Here is a 26,324-nt window from a genome sequence, read left to right as displayed (position 1 = left end):
AAGACACCCAAAAGAGTCCCCACATGCATACAGATCACTAATTCACTGGAAGACATAACATTGTTTAATGGTAATCTCTAAATCTCCATTATAAATTTCAGTTGGAGTCCCACACGACTCTTTAGAGCAAAACTGCAGTCCACATGATTTGACTCAGTGGAGGACTCTACTGCCCTTTAGATCATACATTTTAAACATAAGTCATTTTATGCCTCTCTTCAATTTTAACACTGCACTCTCATTCATTTCTTGAGTGTGTTCAATCTACTGATTTCTGCTCACCATTAAAAGCACAACTGTAACAAGCCATTTGATCCTCTTCATCTTTCTAAACGACTTTTATTATGGTTCTGAGAAGAACATAGTGACACCAAAGTCCTCCTTGTACAGGTCCCAGGTCTTTGGTTTGTGTGGGTTGTCCAGCTCCTCTCTGGGTAGAAACAGCCTGTTGAGAGTTAAGAGGGAATGTGTTGAGTTTGAATGAGTTCACAGTCGGCAACACAAAATATGAACAGTTTGAATCAGGAGCTAAATAAATGATTGCATCGGAAACATACTTGTTGTCCTCTATGAAGGAGGTATTGAACCAGAAATAGAACGGAACATCTTCGTATCCTTTTGGAAGACCCTGAGGGGAATGATTAAACCAAAAGATAAAGTGAATCATAGGACACTCCAGCTAAACACCAGCTTTACTTACTGTACATATGCAGTTTGAAGGTGTAAATGCAAACACTCACTGCACTTGATTCAAACATGACCTTCACATCCCCTTCGACCACAGGCCCATTCTGTAGGCTGATGACTGCTGCATTAGCACCCACATCCGGAAACAGCTAAAAAAAACAACAAAAAAAACACAATCACACATTCAACCAATGAATCCGTATGACCTAATGAGTGCATGCTGTGCCGAGTGTGTGAGTGAGACTTACTGTACAGTTCTCCTGTTTGGCACACACACATTGAAATACCAGCTCTTTCTTCATAATTATCTTCACCTTGAGATCACTACCATCACCTTTACCCACACCTGGGAGGGAGAGAGAGAGAGAGAGAGAGAGAGAGAGAGAGAGAGAGAGAGAGAGAGAGAGAGAGAGAGAGAGAGAGAGAGAGAGAGAGCAAAATATCAGACGCACAGCACACATACAGAATATACATGAAATAATAGGATACGATATACATGAAATAATAATGGGATAGGGGGGAAGCAGATATACATAATACCACAGGCACAAGAGATATGTAAAGGATGAAGTTATGTGTTGGGAGTGCCCAGCTGGTTAGATGGGTTCTACCTGCTATGGAGTGGATGCGGATGCTCTTGATCCGGAGGCTTTGAGGTGGAGGCAGCTGTCTATTGAACTTGTCCTTCATGATCTCGTAGTACCCCACATACCGGCTCTGTGGATCACACACACAGCAGAGCTAAAACATCTTTACCCAGTGACTCAGTGTCCCAGGTTTTATTAGGTAAACTTTTCTATATTGACAACCTATTCAAACTTAAACTCTCCAGAGTAATCATGAGCGTATAGCAAGTGTGTACACTGTACGTGCTGTACATAATACAAATAAATATGATATACACTATATATGGTAAATGATGAGACTGCTAGGAATTGTAGAATCTTCTTAAACTACTTTGATGTTGATGGCATAACTTCTTGTTTGAAAAAAAAAAAGTGAGTCTTGTCTATGTGTTGCTTAAACCCCTTGTCTGCCATTGTTTAATTTGTCATACTACCACTGGAAGGTGCCAGTCAGACTTTTTTCAAATTCTACACAAAGTCCTAAGATGGGAAAAAAAATAAGTTCTAAATAAATGCCTCTATTCAAAAAATAGTCAGTCAGTTTGGCCCCTGAGTGACTTGTTCTTACCTGAGAGGGAGTCTCCACTCCCTGAAATTTGGAGCTCCGACTCTTGTCTGTCCTCCTCTCACCAAAATACTCCAGACTGTCCTGGTGGACAAACAGAAATCAATGTAAGGAAGTGTTTGAAAATGTTTTGCTAATTTATTAACCCTTCCTTGACCAAATCTCATATGTACCTGTGCGCTCTCAAACTGGTCGCTGTCAATAAACCAGGTGCACACCATAGTACCTGTGCGTCCTGTGAAAGAGAGCAGTAGAGGGTAAACTAAGAGTGAAAGTTACACACATTCAGCAACTGTACACTAAACTAATGTCTTTGTTCAACTCAAATAATTCCCTAAATGATAATGAAACAAGTCAGGATCTTGGGCATCACCTTTCCCTCCTTTACAGTGAATAGCGATGATGTTTTTGGGATCAGCGGACATCCACTCCCTCACGTTTGCGGTGTATTTCAGCATGTCCCTGAGACACATAGTAGAACACACAATGATAAAGACATTGAGATAACCTGACACACTACTGTACAACACATAATGGTAGTTAGTGATACATCCTGTTTCTGTATGTGTTCATAATACTTTATGGAAATATTACACACACCTAGAAAAAAAACTGTGCAAACACGCTAGATAAGATAAACTTTGTTGACAGCACAGAGGGAATTTTAAGTGTAATTTGCAAGCATTAATGGTTGTGTCAATAATGTCAACCTAATGCTTCGATACCATTACTAGAATAAAAAAAGGTGTGTAGCTGTAATCCAAAGTGCTTCAGTATAATTACGAACAAAAGGGGGAGGTGAAACAAAACATTACACAGAAAATGTTACTCACTCCAACGAGGGGACGTTGTGGTCATCAATAAACACCCGCTCAACCTTGTAGTGGAAAAACTGGGGGTCGTAGCCTTTCTCACCTGGAAACAAAAGATAACATTGACATGGTTTGTGTGGTTCTACATAAAAAGGAATGCAGTGCACATGACAAGAGGAGGTGCCAACTTACTGCACAGGTTGTAAACTTTATAGTGGTCTTGGTGTTTAGTGTCCAGGAATCTCGCCACTTCCTGTACAGCAAGAGAGCAGGAATAGGTTAAAACACCTGTCTGTGTGTGTGTGTGTGTGTGTAGATTAATTGTAAAATTGGTGAGCGTATTTAGATTAAAACCATCAAAAGTTAGTAATGCATGTACCCTGGTTGTGTCAGACTTACCCTGATTGGATTCCTGTAGAATGACTGCTTCCCGGAGGAGGGGAAAGACATGGCGATGACACGGTCTACAGAAGATGTAAACAAATGTTCCACTTCTTAAAGGGTGTCATTTTTTAGTCATGCATTTTCTGACATGCATTTATGGTGGGTGTTTTGCATTACACAGCATGTAACAACTACCTGTGACATAGGTAAGGTCAAGATCAAATCCATCCTTCTGATAACGCCGCTTGTTCTCAGAAACCTGAGAAAAATAGCAGGTCAATGATTAGGAAGTAGTAAGACATCTTCTCTCTTGATGCCAACCCTAATTCTACAAAGCTGCAATCCTCCAGGAGACTCCAGTGGACCACTACATTAGTTATTCACCGTTTTCAATGCATCCATGGTGATGAGCTTACCATCCTCCTGGTGACCTTCTCCAGCTCTTTCCTCTGAGCTGCCAGTCTGAAAACTCTCACCAGGATTATTATTCTCAGGAAACGGAGAAATGTCACCACCCTGATGAAAGAAAAAATTAATTTGCACTTATGAATCAATTAACAAATGTAAACATCGTAATGGCATTGGGTATAATGTAGTATTATAAAAAGGTATTTATTAAAAAGTATAAAACAATAATATGGTATTAATCAGTATTTTAAAAGATATTTTTAAGTATATTCAAAATGCAAAGTTTGATTGTTCAGTCTGGGTTAAACAAAACGAATAAATAAAAAAATTCACTGAAGCAATAGCATTTGTATTGCCTAAATCCTTGCAACATATTTATAGTAACAGAGCTCCCAAAGGACAAATTATCTTTGTTTTTGCAGTATTTAAAGGATTCCCAAAATGTGAAAGTACTACTGTAATAATAGTCTTAAAAGGCCCTGCACGCCCACACAGGTGTTTTAATTACTCTGGCTGATTAGACAGCCAGGTGAAAGCTGGGAATTACGTGATGTCACCAAACTCTATGGACAGAGGTGTAAACGGTCCCACCTCACAGGTGCAGCTAAACTAACAGGAGAGTGAGGGAGGTTAAATTGTTGATTAAAGAGTTAAATTGAGCACAGATTATTCACAGTCCTGAGAAGACATCTAATCAGGCAACATAAGTGAAAACTCCTGTGTGGGTGGACTATGAGTGTGTGAAGGCTAAACTGAACAACAATTTGTGGATTATTATAACATAAACCTTTATACCCAAATTCAAATTGTCCTTGAAGCTTCCATGTACTTTTATGATTCTTTATCCACTTTACAAAGAGACCAAATGTCCAACACAACAGTCTGAGCCATTTCTAGTGATATTACATGTCCGTTAGCTGGGGAAAGCAGGTACCTGGGGATGAGATTGGCTCCTGACAGGTCAGTGAAGGTGTAGATCATGGTCACCACCAGCGTGATAACCACAACACAGGCATCTACGATGTTCAGCTTGGAGCTGAAGTAAACTTTGAACCTAAAATGTGGTTAATTGAACACAACATGAGAGAATTTCCATGCTGTTGAAAAAACTGCCCATATCATGCAACGTATGTGCCTAAATCTAACATTACTATAGTAGAAAGTATTTATTCAGTGACACTGCTAGTACTCTGAGTCATTATGTTTCCCAAGGAGAAGCCCCATACATGCCATACATTTCCTGTCCAGTTTCCTCTCATAACTTCCTGTTTAACAGCTAATCACTTTTGGTTTCTGCTGACAGCGGACTCCGGGAATGTTTGTGTCACTCTTTCAAAGATTTCTGGTCCTCTTTCATTCACTAGCAAGCTAAAGGTGTGGGTAAACTAGGACTACATGTAAATATTGGGTACAGTTTACAATATTTTGCAATCTACTACAGCAAAACCACAAACTAGTGCCTGAATGAACCCCCTTCTGACACAGTTTCAGCAAATAATTAACATAAGCTTCACAAAGGTAAGATTTAAAAGTGGCTATACTACTACCCAACTGCATGCAAGGCCTTCCTTTCTCACTCACCCTTCCACATAGACCCGCAAGAGAACGTCAGCAAGAAAGAAGAAGGAGATAGTGAGGGACACGGCCTCTAAGGCATCTCCAACCTCTCTGCTCTTGGCTGGCAGGGATAAGTCCACAATGACAAGCACAAAGTCCACTAGGATCAATATCACTCCAAATATACTAGAAGAGAAGACAGATAAACTTCAGCCTCGTCAAACACTACCAGGCCATTAACCATCATTGTCCTCCAAAAGATTAACACACTCACCGAAATCCAAAGGACATAACAAAAGGTGCTATCTTCTTCCGGATATTGCTGCAAAGGAGAAAAGAAAGTAATGCCTGCCAGTAAATATGCTTCTGAATAAAAGTGTTGCACACAAAACTGTTTGGAGTGCAAGCTGTATAAACTTACTGATACATAGTGTCTGGTACCACACTCTCATCCTTTCCATCGTCAATCTCCACTTTAGCATCCTCCATTTTTGCAATGTTTCTAATAGAAGGATAGCAAGATAGATAACATAAACGATATAAGATCTTCACAAAAACAGCTGACTAAAAAGACCCACTGCCCTCCAAAACAACACCACCACACTCACATGTCAAATAAAACAGCAGTTCAAACATGAAACATTCCTCACCCATTTACACCTGAATCCGACCCTGGACTGAAATAGACAGAGGACATGATATATGTGTCTTCCTTCTTGCTTTGTTCTTAACGTGTAGTGTCTGCATTTAAAAACAAGAGTGTGAAAAGATTAAAACTCCCTTGTTCAGCATGTTGCTCCAAAGTTACAATGTAAAAAAATGGAAAGGCAAGCTAGAGGACAAAAACGTTGTGTCCTGTACTGAAATTAAATACTGCATCTCTTTCACATAAATCCCCCTTTTGAAAGACAAACAAATCATGATCAACATCCTGGGTGCATTAGTGCTTCCTAAAACTTATCCCATAGCATCCAGTTGTTTACAGCATTCCTGATTCCTGCCTTTGGTGCATAACAAGCAAGAAGTAGTTAGCAAGTTGCTTAAGAAAAGTATCCAGAATGCATTATTGCCTATAGGAAAAATGAAAACAACCAGCTAGATTCAACAACACAAACCACCCGCTTTTCAGCTCCTCTGGGCCAAGCACCTTCCCGCAGTCTCTTCCTCTCCTTGGACTGGTTGTTTCCCCGTTGAAACCAAATTAGCCCCAAAAACTCTAATCTAAACTCTCAGCGCCTGCTTACCGTTAGGACTGTCATTCGTGAAATTATACGGGAGTTTGTCTTGTGACTTCTTCTTGTGAGGACAAAGGAAGACGGTTCAAAGGTTAACCGGGTAGATTTTTTTTTTCATTCACTATTCCTCTTCGTTTTTTGCAAGCGTAGGAGTTTCGGACTTCCTGGAGCTCAGTGAAAAAAACTCTGCCCTCTTTTTCCTCGCTACTCTTTACTCATCTTTCTTATCAGAACCACTTCACACGAAAACTGACTTAGTCTGTAGAAAGCTTTTTTTAAACAGTGCTAGTAGTCGCATTAAAATGTCAGCCAACCGGCTTCTACTGCTCTCTCCCATCTCCCTCCTCTCTGTAACATCTGTTTTTAATTGTTGCGCATTCTCAAAAAGCCCTATTCTGTTACAAGGTATAATGGTATAATGGCAAAAAAATTGACAGAAAGTGCTTTTTTGTTGTAAAATGTTTAACTAACGTGTGTAAATTATATTGTATTTAGTTAAATGCATGCCATTATAAAACGTTTGGCAAAACAAAGGGAAAGGCTGAATTAAAGTATAAAAGATGCTGAAGACCAAAGTAGATCAATATATAATAACAATAAATATTGTTTATTAAAACGTTTTTTTTTTTTTAATTGCCTAAAGTCATGGTTGAAGACATATCATTAGACTATCACAGTCATTAATTTCGTTTTTTAATGACGCAGTAAAAATGTAGATTTGATATGTGTGTCTTTTCAATAAAAAATATTTAAACCGTGTTGTTTAAAACAGTTTTTTACCACCGACTACAAACTAACACAAGAGGGAGCTATATCCACAGCACAAAGTGGATTTGCTGCTTTGTTTCAAATCATTGTGGATTTTGGCTGTTGGTTGGATACATTTAAAGACATGTTTAATCAACATCCTTTCCCAAATCCCTTTTCCGTGCAGGCTACTCTAACTTTGCTGTAACTACTGCAAGGGCAACCCCTGGATTGTTTTGCATTTGCATTCTCTTTCCATACAGTGATTATCTCTGTTCTATCATATAAGCAACTACTAAATTTATAGTGTTAACTACAAGAACGTCCACTTTCTCAGTTATCACTTCATGGTTGAATTTTGAAGGGTTGTTTACCCACATGTTCAACTGAAGGGTCAAATTGATTTCTGTTTATTGAAGACACCATATGTCCTTTGGGAGTACAATGAACATAAACCATTAATTTAAGGAAAATAATATGCACATTTTAGAATGATTTTATTTACCAAAAAAGGAGAAAAAAATAAGAAGGACATTACTTTGTCAGTACATCAAACTGGCTCAAACGTTCATTGTTTGGCAAGGTTGTCGAGTCTGGATCCTCTAATATGGACCATGCAGAACCAGCCCAGTCTATAAATAATACTGACACATTTTCAGAGGAAAAGAACACTGCACCTGGCAAAAACAAGCAGAAGCACCGTGAAATGAAGGTAGGCTGGTGGTGCAGAGATTTTGAAGAAAGTTTGAAGAATTGTAGTATCTGTTTATTCTTTAATCTTAATTATATTGTGTTTATAATTTCAGACTGATATTGCAGCAAGAGACTTCTTCCTAGAAGTCATGCCAGTGTTGCTGTTGCTGGCTCTGGTGTGCCCAACCATGGCCTCTTCTACACCGGTGTCAGTAAGTACCTTATCCTACTCTTTAAGGGCTTCAGGATCTTAGTTATTGTATCATTGAAAATGTAAAACATATGGTTCAAAAAGCACAAATCAGAGTCAGGCTTTTAAATAACTGTCATTCCTAGAGTGTCCAGAGTGAAAATCTGTTTAGATGCCTGCAGATGCGGCCAGCTATCCTTTGGCTGGCCCCTATCTGTGTACCGGCATAGTACTACAATGGGTAGACATTTCATGTATAACATTGGTTTTCCTCATTGAAGGCAGAGGAATCATGCGGGCCAGAGGTTGCAGCTCTCAAACGCAGCATAAGAAAACTGGAGAATAAACTTTTGATCGGGACTTGGCAGGTTGAGCACTTGCAAATGCACTTCCGGCCATTTCAACCTGCTTTATCTAATACTAAACCTGAAACTGATGCACCCCCCAGTGTAAACCACAACAGCAGTGGGACATTAGACAGTCATGATCTGACACTGATGAAACCACTTCCACCAGCAGGCAGTTTGATTGTCCATGACAGAGGTAAGAAAAGCTTACATCATGTCATATCTGTGTGTTTATTTTAAGTCGAATTACAGTTTGGGATGTGCAATAACTAAGATTTCTGTGTTTACCAGGTCACAGTGAACAACCTCAGATAATATGGAGATGTCTGCTGTTTTCTAGCAATAGTTACAGAGGGGATACACATTATATCAGGCTGTTTTTCACCTGATATAATGTGTATACCCTCCCCTAACATATGTAACTTTTGTTAGTAAAAAAAGCAGACATCTCCATATTATCTCATGTTGTTTATTGTGACCTGGTAAACAGAAAATAACACACATGATAGGACAGACCCTTTGCATGTCAGGGGAGGGGATACACATTATATCAGGTGAAAAAAACGGCCTGATATAATGTGTATCCCCTCTGTAACTTATATGGTAGACAGGTGACCATATTAAACTAAATTAAATTAAAACAGAAATCATGTTAGAGGGCAGGGAGGGACGGGTTAGCAAAGACGAGGCATCCTTGTCAGACCACACCCGCAGAGAATGGACAGATGGAGGTAGCCTAGATTAAAGGAAAAGCTATTGTTCATAAACCTGCATGTGATGTCAAGTTACATAGATAGGCCTATCAGTCGGCCTACATGTAGCTAAGGTGCATGTCAATATGGAACTTTGGAAAACACTGTCAATTAATCCACAATACTAAGCGACGCATTAAACAATTCACACATCGCCTTAATGTAACAGACAAATACACGTATTTATGTAGATAAATTAGTCTCTTATTACCGGTACTATGGAAAACCCTGTCAAGTCTTCCACGTCGCTATTTGTTCCATTTAAGAGGTGAATTCGAAGTGCAGCAGTTAAACTCTGCTTCTCTGAGTGCACGCGAGCTCCCGGGATAAGTATCCTACCTTGGAACGACACCTGTCATTTCGGCGAAGATTACGGTTAAGTTTAGGCAAGAAAAAGAGAGCGTTATGCGTCGACAAAAGTTTAGTTTTGCACCAAAACGACTAGTTAAGTTTAGGAAAAGATCGTGGTTTGTATTGTTACCCTCCCAAGGAACACGCATTTCCCGGGGGAAAAGTCTTAAAGGCATACTATGCAACTTTTCCCTCTTCGGTCCCCCTACAGGTTGTCTCATTGGAACTACAGCTCGCGTACATAGTATGCCTTTAAATTGTTTTCCCCGGGAAGCGAATTCTGCTCCCTGGCTTTTAAGTGCCCAGCCGCGTTCTTACAGCAGCAGTCAATGGTGCACACGCAGCAGGAAAAAAACAACAACGTGTAAATCATACGAATTACAGTGCTTAACTTTTCTGACATATGTTCACGATAACAGGCTGACAATGGTAAGGATGATAATCATCATTCTTTACGGCCTTTTTAATGCTATTTTCACAGACTGTTCTGAGCTGTTTGACAGACTGAGATCACCAAGCGGTTTCTACCGCATCAGGCCCAAATTACACCAGGAGCCCTTTTTGGTTTACTGTGACATGGAGGATGGAGGAGGATGGACAGTGTTTCAGAAACGTCGGCATGGAAAAGTTGACTTCAACAGGTATTTGAGCAGAGAAAGCAGCCCACATGAGAAAATGAAGTCCCAAAATCATCGCAAAACCCAGCATTGCGTGACAGTGTAGGTGTTGATCGAGCTTACAGCTGTTTATGTGAGGTAAAAGATCTGCACAATTCTCTTTTTAGAGACTGGGTGGACTACAGAGATGGCTTTGGTGACTTCAAACTGTGGAATGATGAGTTTTGGTTGGGGAATGAGCACATGTATTCACTTCTTTCAGAAGGTCAGAAATGGTTAAAATCAGTTTTATTTTTTAAAATGGTCTTTTCTTACAGTAGGCTATCTAAATTGTCTGGTTGGTTGGCTGCTTTTCTCTCATTTGTTGCCTATATATCTTTGCCCTGAAGGTAAGAACCTGGTGAAGATAGATCTAATGGACTGGGATGGCCAGAGAAGTTATTCATTTTACGAGAACTTCAGGATCACTGATGAGGCCGTAAGACAATTTTACCATTCTGTTTCTGGGGTCTCAGAAGTCATTGGGATTCTCAAGAAGCATCACTTGCTCAATTGTCTATTTCAGAACAAGTACCGTCTCCAGTATGGGCTGTATAGTGGGCGAGCTGGAGATGCTCTGACTGGTGGAGGTGGGATGGTAGAGCAGTGGTCTGCTTGCCTCAGCGGAATGCAGTTCAGCACCAGAGATCATGTTAGTCATCTATCCCTTTTTACCATTATACGATTTATGATGCTAATAACTGCAGGATTATTCAGTATGTGCAAATGATGACTGTGATAACACTGATGGTGGTCATTGACAGGACAATGACCGCTATCTTCAGGGCAACTGTGCTCAGGAAAATAAGGCAGGTTGGTGGTTCAACAGGTGAGACCTTTCAAATAAATGTATCTTTCTTCTGCTTGATTTTGCACAAACTACTTCTCTGGAAATACTGTTTGAGTTTCTGTACTGGGTTTTGTTTTGCTTATTGAACCCTGGGAAGACTCATACTGGTCAAGCTAAGGACAGTTCTTTCCAATATATTGTAAAAGAAAGATGAGTTTAGAACACAAATGCTTTAAAAATACACAAAGGTTTAATCACTTGAATTTGTCTTTTGGGAAATGTAACATCCTAGACATTGTATATTAACCTTTTATCTACAGATGTCATGCAGCCAACCTAAATGGGAAGTATTACCGCACAGGGAAGTACAAGGGCCAGCACGACAATGGTGTGGTGTGGGGGACCTGGAAAGGCCTTTGGTATTCCCTTAGACACACCACTATGAAGGTGCGGCCTCTGGTTTTCTTGGACATCATGGGCAGTGGAGCAGGGGAAATCTAAAAACACCAGGCTCCACATTCCCGTGTGTGATTCAGAGTGAAAAGATGCGGGCAAAGACTGATATCATGTTTTAAATTCTTTGTATTAAAATTTCTGCCTTTGCTTCATCATTTGAAACTATTATCTACTATTGATAGTACATTATCTTCTATTTTCCAGTAAGCAATGCTTTCTATGAAGTGTATATTACTCAAACAATAAACCAAACAGCATCTTAGCCACAATGCCTCAATGATGTTCATTTTTACTGTCCTCAAACAATAGTTACAACTGCATACTGTTGCTCTACCATGTGTATTTTGTTTACATTGCTTATGTCACACATAGAAAATTGTCCCTAAACAGTAAACTAAAGTGTAGTGAGTGGTTCTCACAACAGCAGTTTTGTACAGTGGGTCTTCACAGCATGATAACAGCACATTTAGCAGTGTAGAACAAGACTAACCTGTCTTCTGTAATGTTTTGAATACTGTTATTGATATTAAACAGAGCATACAGACGGTACAGTAGGTACAAGGCCATGTTAAATATGACTTATGGTAAATACTGAACCAGTAGTTGATATACAAAGAAACCTTCGGAGACATTATGAAGACAAACATTCATACACAGTATTATTAATGCATATCAAATTGTGAACAATTTCAATTTAAAAAAAACAATAGAAAAACTTTTTTTTCAAACAGAACTTTAAATACATATTCCGAAAAAAATAATGTTTTGCTCTCCTTATAGATGAGCAAACATCATTCTCTAACATACAATACAATATCCAATGATATGTCTGCGTTAAGATTAAAGTGCTCATATTATGCTCATTTTTTTCTCCATTTATGCTCGGGTTGTACCAGAATAGGTTTATGTGATTAATTTTCAGAAAACACCACATATTTGTTGTACTGCACATTGCTGCAGCTCCTCTTTTCACCCTGTGTGTTGAGCTCTCTGTTTTAGCTACAGAGTGAGACATCTCACTTCTGTACCATCTTTGTTGGGAGTTGTACATGCGCAGTAAGTACTGCTAGCTTGTCAGTTGCAGAGTATGAGGAAGTGCCACACTAGCAGCTAGGTGAGCATTATAACGTGTGTTACAAAGTGACGCACGTTTGTCAAGGAAATGAAGGCAGGACTATATTAGAGCTGTTTGGCGTGTTTGTGAAGAGTGTTTTCTCTGGAAGAGGTGGAGGTCTGGAAGGATGGACTTTAGGCGTTTTCACTTTGTAAACCTATAATGTGCACAAAAAGGTATATAACACAATAAAGGAAAGGGGAAAAGCCAAAAAGCATAATATGAGCACTTTAAGATTAGGTCACAGATGTAGCGGAGAGGATTTATGTTAGGAATAAATGCTAATAGCGATAGCAATTCCTGCTGTATAGTACTACATACCTCTACTCCTCTTCCCCTACATATGCTGAGGACAGATCTAGGTCCAACATCCTCTGCTCTGCCTCACTCAGCCTGTAGGGTGAGCCCCCACTGCTGCTGCAGCCTCCAGACATTGGCAGAGAGTGGCAGAGACTTTTCCTCTGCTCCAGGGGCGATACACTAAAGGTGGAGCTGCGCTGCCGCCCTTTGACCCCAGAGCACGACTGAGCCTCCTTTAATTTCCGGGCCAGGATGTTCCTCTGAATAGGCGATGGGCCGCGACGGTTCCAGTTCTGCTCAGCTCGCTGTGCGCGATCCACACTCAGGCTGGCAGGCCCCGTGGCTGGACCCCCAATCCCTGAGATTCCCTCAACACCTCCTGTCTCATCACTCCTTTGCCTTTCCCCAGTGCCACTGAGGTTTGCTTTAACATGTTTCTCAGATGCTGATATGCTGTTTGTGTTGGTTCCTGTGTGTTTGAGTTCATTGTTGTGAGAAGGAGCAGCTTTCTCTATCCAGGGCTTCCTCTGGTCATTTCTCTGTGGTCTGGATTTAGCCCACTCTGGGGCCCCGTACTCTGGAATGGGGCAAGAGCTGTATGGCTGCCTCTCCCGTCCTGCTTTAGTCCAACAACTTCCTTCAGGAAGGGTCCGAGATCCCACCTGAAAAGGACAATGTATGATCTTTGTTAATTGAAAAGGCTTTGACATAATAACTACACAGAACACATAAATAGAGGTGGATAGGTAACCTGAGTCATGCTCCTTTCTCTGAACTGTCTGGAGTGTACAGAGGATAGAGGCTGGGGTTTGGTGTCATTAAAACTGGAGGTCCTGCGGAAATTTGGATTCTTATGATAGGAGTTTTCCATCCCTGCATCTCCTCCTCCTCTGAAACCTGCTAACCCACTCCTCTCTACCATCTCCACCCAGTCAGCAGTGCGGTCACGCCATTTTGAGCTGCCCCCACTAGCATGAGCAGAGACAGAAGGACCTAAGACCAGCTCCACTCTGGGACTCAGTCTGTCCGGCGTGACCCTAGAAGTCTGCGATGGAGGCTCTGCAATACAAAAATGATTGTGGTTAGCGTCGTCCTGGAGGCCCAAAGGGAGTGTGAGATGAGCGAATCCAGTTGGTGCAGGGATGGGGGAGTTTGTGGGGGAAGCTGATGTCTCCACCACAGTGTCATGAACTGGGCTTGAAGAGACGTGGTACAGCTGTGTTGCCTCCTTTAACCCCTTCTTCTTCATTTCTTTCAACTGCTGCTGAGCCAATCGGTACCTGGAGGACAATTAAATTGATATTTCTGAGATTGGGAAGTGACAGGATAAGTTTGACAAAAATGTTCCATGTGTGAAGAAAGAAAACAATATTCTAAACATACCCAAATATTGGTGGCAACATCTTCTGACCTGTGGGGGACAGTCTTTCTGGGTCCTGTGAGAGAGGTATCAACAGGGTCTGTGAGAGAGGCTGACTGCCCAGGAAAGGCCTGTCTTTCTGGGCTACACCCACGCCACCTGGGGGGCCGTGGCCGTCAGACAGGCTGGGTCTTTGGAGGCTGTGGCCACAAATGGATGCCTCATCGGAAAGCTTGCGTCCTCCAGGGGAATGCATGGAGCCTCTGCGGACAGAGCTGCACTGAGGGGTCTTGCAAAGCTTTCTCCACAAAGTCACCACAACAGTAGCCAGAATCACAGCTAGGCAAAGGGAGATACCAGCCACCACAACCATGTTACCACCTAGGGGCACAACTCTGACAGCCACAGGGGGGAGGGATGGAGAAGGAACAGGCAACACTGGGAAGAAAGGGAGACACTTATCTTAATATGTGAAGTATGCTCCACAGGGCATCTAGTTTTTTTTTATTTTCTAGTCTAGAAATGTGAGGAAATATGAGAAAGTTAAATTCCATATAAAATGAAGGGACAGAGATAGTGAAAACAAAGGAGATAAAATGAAGAGACTGACCGGCACAGTCCTCCAGTGAGCAGAGAGACTGTTCCTTCACCATGCCGGTGCACTGCATCCCTCCCACACCTGAGGGCAGCAAACACTCACGCACTCTTTCCCTCATCCCCTCTCCACAGCTCACACTGCACACACTCCATGGCAGCCACGGGCCCCATGACTCTGCAGAAAAACAGATTGGCAAAAAAATGTTGAATTGCAGATAAATTAGTAAGTGTACAAGCATTAACTCTGTTTTGTTAATGTCAATTTCAGGCAATGCTGGGATCATTTTGAGGGAAATAAAAAGCCAGTAGAAGTTTTAACAAATTGGACCCTACTACATGGAGCTGAAAAATGCTCAACCATATCTATGAGCTCAACCATTATATCACATGACATCACCCAGCATGATTTATTCCCAAAATAGACAAAGCGAGGACACAGTGACAGAAGCAACTTTCTATAATGAGAATGTGACACTTCAATGGATATCTATTTAAAGTGGCCTTAAATTTAGTGGGACCTATATATATATATATATATATATATATATATATATATATATATATATATATTGGTGTTGAACATTATAATTTCTTATGAATGACTCAGTTGTGTATCTGTACACTGTGCTGAGGTTGACATTTCAGTATGACGCTTATTTTATTTATTTATTTGATATGTTGCATTGGCAATATCTCACTACACAGATAATGTGTGATCTTTTCATGTCAACATAGGTCACCCTCGACCTCAATATAAAAAAAGTTGACTATTTCAATTTCAATTACTAGTTCAATCTCAACAGGATATTGCTATTTATAAATATGGAATGACAGTGTGACAATGAGCAAGCAGACAACGGAAAACAAAACTGCTAAGTGGAATTCTTTCATTTTCATTTTACCACCTGTGCTTTTCCTACTGTGACAAGTCAAAATGTTTTCTTGAAAAAGGCTTATTGACTACTCCATAATGAGGCCATTCCTAAACTAGTGATTGAGTTTTATTCACCAACAGATTTTGTCAATCTGGGAAAATGTGGATGAATTAAGCAAAGCAACTCTTTCCCTTCCTTAAAATCCAGGTTTTACTCACAATATCACAGTGTAAATGTATTCCTGGCAGCTGCCAAATGTGAATGTGTGGACCTATTAAATCTTACCTATACTCCTGTGAACCACCAAACAGGTCTGTGCTGGACTAGGGGAGCGACTGAAGTTGAAAACAAAGCGAAAGCAGTACTTATTCCTTCCTGGGTAAAACACAGAACAGTTGAATTCTGTCTCATTCTCTCCCTGAGTCAGCCAGTTAAAGGCCAACAGAGGTGAAGAGGGCTCATCTGGTCCAAACTCCATCACTGCTGTTCCACCTGCTTCCATCCCAGAGGAAACAGCAACCCCTCTTCCAACACCCGCATCCTTATACAGCATTACTTTGCCATTGATGTGAGCACAAGGTGGGGTTATCAGTTTAACAGTCATAGTCCCTTCACAAGCACTCCTGTAAGCATGGGTGTTTTCCACCAGCAGCTTATAGGAGAAGATACGGGACAGGTAGAGAGGTCCAGAGCTCTTCACATCCTGTTCTGAATGAGGAGACCGTAGAGCCACTCGTATGAAGTCTCTTTCTGTGAAGGGGAAAGCACAGGACAGCTCAACACTCTGGGAACGGAGGGGTTTGATTGGGTGTCGGGTGCGGGCTTGGACCTTGTCGATGCTGTTTCGCCCAATCTGGTTGTACTCCATGTAGCTGACTTCTAGAAAGAGAGCCGAGTCAATGCCGCTGGAGCAAGGCTGAAAGTGTTCGTTAGTGGATATCCCAACCTGGAGACAGAAGAAGAGAATATAAATCACTCTGATCACCATTCTGCAGCACAATAAACCAACTTAGTGTGTAAAGTTTAATATTTTGTTTGTCTTGCCTGAAAAGATCCTGAGTGGTTTCCAGCCCTGTCCACAGCGATGTGAAAGGTGGGCCATTGCACCTGCAGTTCGGAACTCCACCACCAGGAAGTGCTCTCTGTGCTACTGTCGTGGGTGCCATTAGCACGAGAAAAAGTAGAGATGCTGGTCTGCCTCAGCAGGAATCGGAAAGTTCCTGCATACAGGAAGCAAGAACAGTTGAACTCCACCCTACCGGCCGATTGGTTGTTGGGGAGAGTCCTTGTGAGAAGGGTGGTGTTGGTTTCCGTGTTGACCAGAGAGAGGCTTGTGTTGCGGATGGTGCTGCTGTTGGATCTAGTGCTGAATTCCACAAATACACTGGCGTTGCTAAGAGCAACGTGGAAGGAGGGCCAGATACTGAGCCCTGCAAAAGCTACAGGAAAGGATGCACAGAAGTCAGAAAGGGCAAAGAGAAAGACTATTTTACCTATTGTTTATGCTTCTTGCACACACATTTCTGAGTATGTTTAATATGGGTAAAATGTGGTCACACAGATTTAAAATTTTAAATTTTATATACAGTATGCGGTTTGTATATCTGTTTTTCAATTTTCTTGATGTGACTTTGCAAGCTTTCTGTTATGATACACATAGGGTCTGTTTCTGGCTCAGTTTACTGCAGTAATTCAACGACATGACATTTTCTAGAATTGATATATCCTAACATCTGTTTAGGATGTGGAATAGTATAGGTAAAGTTGACTAGTTAATGTTTGGACTGTATGGAAAGTGGAAGTCAAATGGGAACTGGCATTTTTACTTGGAAGAAATGTGACTTAATTGCTTCACTTCTGACAACATAATTGTGCATCATCATTCAAAATATTCCAATTATCCACAATTATATAAAAATAAATTATGTATAGGCCTATTGATGTATTTCCCATGTCAAGTTCAATTATAATGACCACACAGCAGCCACAAGTGATGTAATTTGCTCATTAAAACTAAATAATGAGCTCAGTTTTCAGCACAGACGCTGTGGATCCAAATAAACAACTGATAATCATCAGTAGTAGTAAGCTACATATTTCACACAATTCGACACAATAAATTAAGCATTTAGTAGTTAACGGCTGAGCAGCACCTCTGAGTATCTTATTACAATATTAGTACCCAGGGGAAAAGTAAAAATGTTGTAGCACAGTAGCATATTATTTCAAGAGCTATTGTGCTGTGTAATAGGTAAATCCTGTTGTGTAAACCACACATCCTCACAAAGCAAAGAGGGTGTGGGAAGAGGAAGAGGCTGACCATTACCTCCTTCATTCCTCTGCACTTTCCTCCAGGGTGGTACAACTCATTTAAGTTAACATGTGTTTGCTTGACCAAATGAATAAAAAATAAATAATCCAGCCTTTTTAAACACGTAGTCATGTTATTAAGATGGTGTAGTGACACTTACCATATCCCATGAGCGCAAGCAGGAAGGGCAGCAGTGAGACAGCCCGTTGCATTCCGATGTCCGTGCCTCTGTTTTCTCCTTCACCACATGACCGTCCTCTTCCACCATCCCTGACCTCTACAAACCAGAGGCAAATCCCAAAATGAACAAAAAACAAAGAATCCACAAGAAGGCAGCAGGCAATAACAAATTGTGCTCGTGGGTGTTATCAGACAGCAGAAGGCATGGAAGATGTAGTGCACTAATCTTAGGTATGAAAAACAGGAAGGCTCGAGCATGGAGCTGTGACCAGTTGTCTGGATTTACAGTGGCGTCTTCCTCTTCCTTTCATCTTTACAATGGGTATGGAGAGCACACAAGTGTGGTAGTTGTTGCCCATAACAAATATTTATAAGGTAGGGCCAATGTGTTGTTTGGTTGCTTGCAAAGGTTTTCACTGATTATTTTTCTACTGTTTCCTTAGACACACAATAGACTCCTGACTTTCCCAGACTTTCCTGAGACTTGCATTTTACACTCCTATTCAAATTTGGACTATTGGGGTCTGCTTTGGACCAGCCATGGACTAATTACATAAGGTTCCAATTAAAAAAATCAATACATTAGGCTACTTAATGCACTGTAGTTGGAACAAATGTTTGCCTAATATGTATTCTAAGGTGAAGAGTTTAATAGATTCAACTCCCAACCAAGTAGTTTACCTTTACCTAGCCTGAATATGTTTCTCCTTTAACGAAATACTCTACTCAAATAGCCAACAGGAAGGCTGAATAGGCTATATGTCAGAATATGTCACGTTTGAAATATTTTCTATCATGAAACACCTCTTAAGTATGAAAGTTATGATTCTAAACCTGGGTTTTGGCATACCTAACGTTAGTGCTTAGACCTGAAGTTTAACATGCCTTTGGCACATGTATTGGTCATACCCGTCATTGTTTTTGGGTGGAAAGTAAAGCTGTTGTACTCACATTTCTTGACTCAGCACAGCATTACCCCTCTCCAATTTTCCAACACTGCAACCGGCATCAGCGTTCCCTCCATGTGCTGGTAATACATTTCTTGTGGTGGATAACCTGAATATTTTTTTAGCGACAGTCGGCGAAACAAGCATCACAGACCCAACCGAGTTCTCCGAATGCGCGCGACCGTGTTTAAAGCGCGTGAGAGAGATCCGCCGACAGTCACTTCACGGTCAACAGCAGGGCGTATTGAACATTAGCCTGAATATGCGCAACTCACTATTTGTTTCGTCCCTGACCAGGCACAGTAAAGACAACTGTGTAGTGGTAAACAAACCAATAGGCTACTTTCTTTCAAAACTCAGTTAAGAGATTAATATATATATATATATATTTTTTTTTTTTATCATCAATCTCCTTTAATAGATACATAGTATGTTCTCAAATGCCTTTTAAACTCAGTTTTGATGATTTACCCTTTATATTCTTGCATGGAAGCAGAACCGTTTTCACTGATTTGGAAGTGGTTCATTGAGTTCTGAACTTCTGTGATAAAATGTATTCATTTTCTAAATATTGTTTCTCAAGCAGCCTAGAAGTGCCCGTGCAGCACCTTCACATGCAGGTTCTTTTAAATACAAGATGATAAAGGGCATTATACAAAACAAAGCACAGATGGAACACCATCTCCTCTCCTCACAGTTTAAAAAGTGCACTGTAGTGTATAAAAGGAATAAATCAATACACTGTTATCAGTTTAAACAACAGGCCCCTGGGTCAATTAAAAAAGTGACTACATATATTTGAGATTTCACAGATGGATCTATAATTTATTCATTCAAGAGGCAGTCACACATTCATCTTTTTTTTATGTAAATGTGTTGTTAAAAGATTAGATCTAAAAAGAAACTCATGATTTAGTCATACGGAAATCCTGACAGGATAGCATTGTGTATCCCAATTGGACCAGGAGGCAGGGTAACTAAATTGTAAACAGCAGAACTATTCATCTCACACAATCAGATTTCCTTCCTCCATATAAAATGACTGACAAGTCATCCTTCTATAAGCCATTGATGAAAGAACACATTACTGAGATTTGAACAGATGACATTCAGCCGTTCAGGATAAGGTTTAACTTAAAATGCACCATTGAGTAAATCCATCTCAGCATGCAAAAGCAGGACCTATTTTGTCTAGGAAAACATGTCCCAAAAGTTCAATGTCATGCATGAATCCCTAATTATTATGATCAGACCTGCTTTCAGTCCAGCTCTCAAGATTCTTTGAATACAATTAGGTTTATCTACCATCATAAGTGAACCATATGGCATGGTAATCTAATCAGCTGTAGGTTCTGCAGACCGTTGTTTTTTTTTTTTTTATCCAGAGAGCCGGCCAAAAACAGGAAGCTTCTCTGGAGAAGAAACACCCATTACTGCTCAGCTCAGTTCACAATGGGAACAAAGAAGTGTTCTACTCTGTGCGTAAGAAGCCCTGCAGGGACGCACATTTATTAAAAATAAAAGTACAGTGGCAACACTCCCAGCAGAAAGTATAAAGTTTAGACATGAAGCTACTTATACCAGTTGGGATTTATTACAATATGCTCATATCTCAAGCATATGTTACTACATTACTTCCATAGTTACTCGAAATATATATGATATACTGTGAGTAGATATGGTAATGTAATTTTACACACACTTGTTTTGAAAGCTTCACTGTGCCAATTTATAGAGTGCTCACCTTTCAGTTTGGCTTTAAAAAACATTTTTTAAAACCCAACGTCTGCAATGAAGGGATTCATTGGCTGAATAATGACATTTGGTAACATTTGCCAAATGTCATTATTCAGCCCTACATTATTATTCTGCCCTACATTTAATTAGCTGTGAATGAAACTGACAGCAGATCAGACACGTTTTTTTTGTTGAATGTATTTTAAAAGTTATTCAATGACAATTTAACTGGAGAATAGACAAAAAAAAAAATCAAGATCAAAGGTCACATTTATTTAAAGCGCGCACTGAAAACAAACCAGGTTTGTGCCAAAGTGCTTTACAACACACATGATGAAAGGTGATGTAGGGTTTTTAGATTCACTGAAACCTTGACACCTGGGCATATTCTCTGCCTCCGTAGAAGATATGATGGCATGACACGCTTCATAACAATCCACACTACTTGTAAAAGGTATAAGCTCTGCAACACAAGAATGTGTGAAAAAATGTACACCGTGTTTTCCATTGAGTCAATTTTCCCAAACCCATTTATTACTAAACGCTCATGATGATCACTCCATCAAGCAGAGCAAATCTAGTAACATTGCATGTACAGTATTTGCGCATTTATTTGAGCAGTTTCTGGAAAAGCATCTCCTTGATAAACTTTATAGACAGAGTCTAGCTTTAGACCTAGATAGAAAATAGCTGGTAGTACGTAAAGTGGATTGCAGAGATCTCCCACTAATAGAACACCAACCTTTCAAAAATCATCACCAGACTGGGTAGGTACATTATTGCGCTTAAAATACAGCAGGCACTCTGCTGCTGTACCCCAGTAGGTACATGTAGTGGCAATGCATCAGTCTATCAGCATAGACAGTGCAGCACAGTTTAAGTTATTTTTTCTGTCACAACAATAATGACTGTAAACAGGTCAAAAGCGGTTTGGGTAGAATCTCAAACCCTCAACAGAGTCGTCTCTACACAGGTGGCCCATCTTCTCAGCCAGCAACAACCTGGAGATGAGGAGGGAATAGAAAAGAGGACACAAATAAATGAAGAAATGACTGAATGCATCAATAAAGAACAATGAAATGAGGAACAAAGACAACTGTAAATAGTCTCATTCTTAAACAATACTGTGTAGTAAAACAAACAGACTGTATCTATAAGTTAACTTACCGTTCTTTACACAGAAGAACAGAGAGACCCAAGAGCTTTGCAAACTCCTCTGCTGTCAAAGAGCCTTTGTCTAACACCTGTACAAGAGGAAGATGATGAGACAAGACAGGGAATAAAATTAAAGCCTCCAACCTAAGGGTTTGCGACTGTGACTTATATCAATATTTTTCAAAGATACATATCCAAGATAGCATGCTGTTTGATCAGTCTAAAGCATGTCAATGTCAGTATACTGTATGTTTGTAACGGTAAAGCTTACATTGTCCAATGCTGAGGCTATCATTTCCTCTTCGCTGTGAGACTGCAGCTGGACCACCATCACACCGCTGTCAAACACACGCAGCCTGCAAAGAGGACAAGATGGATGAAGAAAAGAGTGTGTGAGAGATAGACAGATTCATGCTGAATGTTTTATGAAGCTAAAGTAGGGAGTTAGGTAAAGAACAGCAACCAGTTTGGGGGTACTAGGAGTAGCATGGTAGGGAAACAGACCAGTGATTCTTTTGAAACTCTGGGAAGTGACAGGAAATGACAGTCGCAGAGGGCTGGACAATACTTCCAACAACAGGAAGCCAGGCAGGAAGAGCCTGGCCTCTTTCTGAAGCAGCCACAAACCCTGTCCTATATTCTTTTAATAAATATCCTAGTTTCTATATAAATGAATGCATGAAAGTGTGAATATAAGCTAAACAAAACAATACAAAGGCAAACAAAAGTTAAACTCACCTCAACGGGAGCTTCAACGACTCAAACATCTTACACGCGTTTACCAAATCTTCTGGAGATAAAAGCTGTGAAAAGAGAAAGTAACCTCAGTATCTGACACTTTGATTTGTGTGAAGCATGAATGTATAGACGCAAAGTTATAACATGCCCACTCAAGTACTGTATGAGCTATACAAATTCTTCAGTTGTTTTTCTGTGAGCATTACCTCCATCCCTCTAGCACGGTTGACAAGACAGTACACTTCAGTGAGAGCCATCATACCCCCACGCTCCTGAGAGAGAGTAGGGAGTGGTAGAACGAGAGAAATAGAGTCAGAAAGAGATAGAAATTGAAAAGACAGTAAGAACATAACTGAAATTAGTGTTTAATCTTAGCCTGTGTAGATGTGAAACACATGACACACAAAAATGAACACCTACCTCTAGAGGAGCCTGTAGCATATCTCCCAGCTGCTTAGCCAGCTGCATATGGTAATGTGTGCCCGATCCATACGTATCCCTGGTAACAGGGTTAGCAATACCCATGCTCAGTAGGTAGGACTTAAACCGAATTGTCTATAAAGCAGAACATAACTGTTAATAAAAAGCAAACTACTTGAAAGCCAAACTGCATGGCGTAGCGGCATCATGTAATAACCCTATCAGTTGTGTGTATCATGGTCCAGTGGGGTTAGAGAGTATTACTTAGAGGTTTTTATGATTAAAAAGGTAACTATTGCTGCATGTACAGTAATTGTCCTCTTGTTTCTGTGTCGGATTTTGCTGGTCAGTTTCTTACCTCATCTTCTGTAATGTCTCCCTGCTTGTCTTTGATCTTGTTGGCTATAGATCTGGACAGCTCCACCATCTCTTTGGCCTGTTAGTTAGAGTAGATAATCATTCAGCAAATCCCACCGCATAGCAGTATATGAGCTTGACACAGGTTTGATATCCATAGATATGATGTTTGAACAATCATACAGTATAATGGATAAAATATAAGAGGTCTTCAAAAAGAAAAATAATTATGTGATAAATCAACTGTATGTGAACATACAAAAGGAAAGCATTCTTTACCTTCACCATCAGCTTACTGAGATCTTCGAAGGCCTGAAAACAAAAGACCAAATGGGTAACAGGGCTAATAAATGTTCACAATTTAAATAAAAATTACAAACTGTATTATCAGTGGGTTCACAGTCATTTTCATCAAAATATGGCTTACTACAAAACTTCAGCTTGGAGCTTTGAGGAGACACATTTCTCAGTCTTTAAGTATTTTTGCGTTACAGTACCTCAGAAATGTTTTTGTCTGTTTCTTTCCTCTTCTCCTCTATCTTTCTCTCAATGCCAACAATCCCCACAGCACGTGTTCTTCCTGCCTACATGACCACAAAGGAAAGAAAAACACAAAGTGAAACACACAGGTAATTAAAAAAAAAGTCCTCAAAGGACAAGGAAAGACCAACAGTGAGGAGGGAACACACTGTGCTTCACTACTGTTACATAAATACATTTTAGTGACTTTGATGTATAGTGTTTATATAAAAAAAATGTATTAGTTTAATGTAATCTTATTTGGAGATACATGACCTAATGTAAGTGAAATGACAGACTGAAGTCCTGCTGTGAGATACTATACTTGCCAATTTCTACCAATTGAGCAATAAGTGGCAGTATCACATCTCAGTCGATAGTCAGAGGCAGAAGTTCTGATTATTTTAACTGTCAAGCCCATTAAAGACAACACTGCCATCCTGTGGAACAAAATGTGAATTGACAGGTGTGTCATCCCTATACATGTGGTGTGGTAACAAATCACATATGCTTCTGGGATCTGAATAAAAAAGATATCAAGGACAATTACAGTGAAAAGGAAAATAGGATAAGCATCTTTTCAGTTTCTAACCTGAGAGCCGGTTCCTGTGGAGATGGGTTGTGAAACTGGTGTATTTTCCCATCTCTTCTGAGTCATTTCCTCTGTTAGCCTCCTGTAAAACTATAAGTATATGACACCATGTCATTTTCAGATAAATAATCAACCACAGAGTCTCTCTTAAGAAGGCTCATTATGGGGTAAACAGTACAAACATTTCAAACAGCTACTTGTATAAGCGGGACTACCTCAATCTGCCCGTGTTCTTTGAAGGACAGCTTGATGAAGGAGTACTTGCTGTGTTGGTAGGGACCAGGCTCCTTGTTGGCAGGTGTTGCATGCAGGTGGATAACTATTTTTGCACTACAGGATAAAAGATGCCAACAGTTAATTTTCTTCTTGTAAATTGGAAGTATTGTTGTTATCAACAGGGTGAAAAAAACATATTGTTCCACCTTTTCGTTTTCCCCAGAGCTTTCAAATGCAGGGGGCTATGATATTCTCCCTAAATACAACCACCAGTTATCACAAGATCAAAGTTATATACTTAATTCCCATAATGACAACTGAACAAACTCCATCTACTGATGAAGACAATAAGATGTAGTTCTAACCGCCAGAAAGAAAGAAAAAAAATGAAGTGGACCTTGTGGATTAATTGTTATTGGTCAAATATATAGGTATAAAACAAAAATATTATTGCTTGCTCTTTTTTTTAATGTAATACTGAAATCCTACTAGAGCTGCAACGATTAATCGATTAGGTGTCAACTTTTAAATTAATCGCCAACTATTTTGATAATCGATTAGTCGGTTTGAGTAATTTTTTTAAAGACAAAAGTAAAAATTCTTTGATTCCAGCTTGTTAAATGTGAATATTTTCTAGTTTCTTCTCTCCTGTGTGACAGTAAACTGAATATCTTTGAGTTGTGGACAAAACAAGACATTTGAAGACGTCATCTTGGGCGTTTGGGAAACACTGATCCACATTTTTCACCGTTTTCTGACATTTTATAGACCAAACAACTAATCGATTAATTGAGAAAATAATCAACAGATTAATCGACTATGAAAATAATCGTTAGTTACAGCCCTAAATCCTACTTCTCATTTCTGTTGTAAGAACCCAATTACTTACCTCTTTCCTATTCCTGCAGCCTGCTCCTCAAAGAGGATGATCTGTGACAGGGGCATGGCTATGCAGCATTCCTACAGGTGACACAAGTCATAATGGGCGTCAGCACACAGTATGTGAACAATAATCTCACCAATACTCACTCAATCACATGCTGTCTTACATGATTTTTAACGTCCCTCCAGATCAACCGATGGGTGCTCAACAAGACAACTCCAACGTCCAGCTTAGCCTGGTACAATGACAAATTTTCTTATATTTTATTAAACCATGTACCTGAACTTTATCAGTACCTCATGTGCACCGTAAAAAATGCTGCGTTATTCAACTACGATAGTTGAATAACGCAGCACATTGTTGCATGTATGTTTTAGCTGCTGTGTTGTTGTGACGGGCTACAAACTTAGCTATCAGGAAAAAACTCTACCTTATCATCGCCGTCATAAAGTCTGACACCTCGTTGCTGGATCACTAAAGTTTCGTTTATTTCTAATAGCCCATTTGACCACGAAAAACGATCCATTTTTACTATTACAACAAACTACTATTCCTTATTCTACTAATTCTACTCATGGATGTGATACTACTCCGCAAACCAGACCCATTTTATGTTTACTTCCTGTACGCTGTCCATAATTGGCCTGAAACTGTATGCAGAGAAACACTAAAAAAGAACATACAAATTATATAACTTATACAGCCAGTTTTATTTATAATTATGTTGAGTATAGATCAACTCTTTTAAATAATATTGTTACTTAAAC

The 26,324-nt window shown here is 40.0% G+C and overlaps 4 protein-coding genes across 7 annotated transcripts; 1 reads left to right on the top strand and 3 right to left on the bottom strand.

The window, feature by feature from the left end:
• Positions 1-41: 41 nt before the first annotated feature.
• On the bottom strand, positions 42-12,228 carry tpte (transmembrane phosphatase with tensin homology). Of its 3 annotated transcripts, none has more exons than XM_036008932.1 (19): positions 12,212-12,228; positions 5,690-5,782; positions 5,461-5,541; positions 5,314-5,361; positions 5,064-5,225; positions 4,417-4,536; positions 3,491-3,590; positions 3,270-3,333; positions 3,090-3,154; positions 2,883-2,943; positions 2,712-2,793; positions 2,252-2,340; positions 2,052-2,113; positions 1,882-1,962; positions 1,299-1,404; positions 936-1,033; positions 741-836; positions 558-628; positions 42-445 (listed from the first exon to the last, which is right to left on the bottom strand). In XM_036008932.1, exons 2-19 carry the CDS (start codon positions 5,734-5,736, stop codon positions 343-345), a joined length of 1,536 nt encoding a protein of 511 aa, XP_035864825.1. In that variant the 5' UTR covers positions 5,737-5,782; positions 12,212-12,228; the 3' UTR covers positions 42-342. The 3 variants fall into 3 exon arrangements, with proteins under 3 accessions (XP_035864825.1, XP_035864824.1, XP_031175954.1); XM_036008931.1 differs by lacking the exon at positions 12,212-12,228 and adding an exon at positions 6,155-6,614 and having other exon boundaries at positions 5,690-5,780; XM_031320094.2 differs by lacking the exon at positions 12,212-12,228 and adding an exon at positions 6,284-6,613 and having other exon boundaries at positions 5,690-5,780.
• On the top strand, positions 7,584-11,522 carry fgl1b (fibrinogen like 1B). Its single transcript, XM_031320095.2, has 9 exons — positions 7,584-7,733; positions 7,828-7,926; positions 8,186-8,447; positions 9,836-9,995; positions 10,139-10,236; positions 10,361-10,449; positions 10,537-10,662; positions 10,775-10,839; positions 11,121-11,522. The coding sequence occupies exons 1-9, from the start codon at positions 7,629-7,631 to the stop codon at positions 11,299-11,301; spliced, it is 1,185 nt and encodes a 394-aa protein (XP_031175955.1). The 5' UTR covers positions 7,584-7,628; the 3' UTR covers positions 11,302-11,522.
• Positions 12,229-12,323: 95 nt separating the features above from the next.
• Positions 12,324-19,165, bottom strand: LOC116064979 (thrombospondin type-1 domain-containing protein 1). 2 transcript variants are annotated; one of them, XM_035990941.1, is made up of 8 exons: positions 18,945-19,165; positions 17,974-18,097; positions 16,547-16,941; positions 15,788-16,448; positions 14,641-14,802; positions 14,054-14,468; positions 13,422-13,950; positions 12,324-13,332 (listed from the first exon to the last, which is right to left on the bottom strand). In XM_035990941.1, the coding sequence occupies exons 2-8, from the start codon at positions 18,023-18,025 to the stop codon at positions 12,694-12,696; spliced, it is 2,853 nt and encodes a 950-aa protein (XP_035846834.1). In that variant the 5' UTR covers positions 18,026-18,097; positions 18,945-19,165; the 3' UTR covers positions 12,324-12,693. The 2 variants fall into 2 exon arrangements, with proteins under 2 accessions (XP_035846834.1, XP_031176267.1); XM_031320407.2 differs by having other exon boundaries at positions 17,974-18,090; positions 18,945-19,164.
• Positions 19,166-20,929: 1,764 nt separating this feature from the next.
• Positions 20,930-26,198, bottom strand: vps36 (vacuolar protein sorting 36 homolog). Its single transcript, XM_031320000.2, has 14 exons — positions 25,988-26,198; positions 25,724-25,792; positions 25,564-25,634; positions 24,674-24,788; positions 24,459-24,548; positions 23,845-23,931; positions 23,627-23,659; positions 23,349-23,426; positions 22,991-23,125; positions 22,777-22,842; positions 22,571-22,635; positions 22,104-22,188; positions 21,845-21,921; positions 20,930-21,678 (listed from the first exon to the last, which is right to left on the bottom strand). Exons 1-14 carry the CDS (start codon positions 26,081-26,083, stop codon positions 21,597-21,599), a joined length of 1,149 nt encoding a protein of 382 aa, XP_031175860.1. The 5' UTR covers positions 26,084-26,198; the 3' UTR covers positions 20,930-21,596.
• Between the last annotated feature and the right edge of the window lie 126 nt (positions 26,199-26,324).

The sequence above is a fragment of the Sander lucioperca genome, chromosome 13 (genome assembly GCF_008315115.2).
Source record: "Sander lucioperca isolate FBNREF2018 chromosome 13, SLUC_FBN_1.2, whole genome shotgun sequence".
Taxonomy (NCBI): Eukaryota; Metazoa; Chordata; class Actinopteri; order Perciformes; family Percidae; genus Sander; species Sander lucioperca.
The sequence above is the reverse complement of the archived record's forward strand: the minus strand, read 5'-3'. Positions and strand labels throughout refer to the sequence as shown.

What these genes read in the sequence shown, in the direction of transcription:
- tpte (XM_036008932.1), bottom strand. Translation starts at nt 5,736, where the DNA reads ATGTCCTCTGTCTATTTCAGTCCAGGGTCGGATTCAGGTGTAAATGG. An exon ending in GGAGCCAATCTCATCCCCAG is followed by an intron (nt 3,591 to 4,416) that starts GTACCTGCTTTC and finishes TTCTTTCATCAG; the next exon opens with GGTGGTGACATTTCTCCGTT. An exon ending in TCACTGTAAAGGAGGGAAAG is followed by an intron (nt 2,114 to 2,251) that starts GTGATGCCCAAG and finishes TCTCTTTCACAG; the next exon opens with GACGCACAGGTACTATGGTG.
- fgl1b (XM_031320095.2), top strand. Translation starts at nt 7,629, where the DNA reads ATGGACCATGCAGAACCAGCCCAGTCTATAAATAATACTGACACATTT. An exon ending in AGAAGCACCGTGAAATGAAG is followed by an intron (nt 7,734 to 7,827) that starts GTAGGCTGGTGG and finishes TTATAATTTCAG; the next exon opens with ACTGATATTGCAGCAAGAGA. An exon ending in GCAGGTTGGTGGTTCAACAG is followed by an intron (nt 10,840 to 11,120) that starts GTGAGACCTTTC and finishes TTTTATCTACAG; the next exon opens with ATGTCATGCAGCCAACCTAA.
- LOC116064979 (XM_035990941.1), bottom strand. Translation starts at nt 18,025, where the DNA reads ATGCAACGGGCTGTCTCACTGCTGCCCTTCCTGCTTGCGCTCATGGGA. An exon ending in GCTTGCGCTCATGGGATATG is followed by an intron (nt 16,942 to 17,973) that starts GTAAGTGTCACT and finishes CCTTTCCTGTAG; the next exon opens with CTTTTGCAGGGCTCAGTATC. An exon ending in GAGAAAGGAGCATGACTCAG is followed by an intron (nt 13,333 to 13,421) that starts GTTACCTATCCA and finishes TGTCCTTTTCAG; the next exon opens with GTGGGATCTCGGACCCTTCC.
- vps36 (XM_031320000.2), bottom strand. Translation starts at nt 26,083, where the DNA reads ATGGATCGTTTTTCGTGGTCAAATGGGCTATTAGAAATAAACGAAACT. An exon ending in CAGACAAAAACATTTCTGAG is followed by an intron (nt 23,660 to 23,844) that starts GTACTGTAACGC and finishes TTTTGTTTTCAG; the next exon opens with GCCTTCGAAGATCTCAGTAA. An exon ending in TAGCCTCAGCATTGGACAAT is followed by an intron (nt 21,922 to 22,103) that starts GTAAGCTTTACC and finishes CCTCTTGTACAG; the next exon opens with GTGTTAGACAAAGGCTCTTT.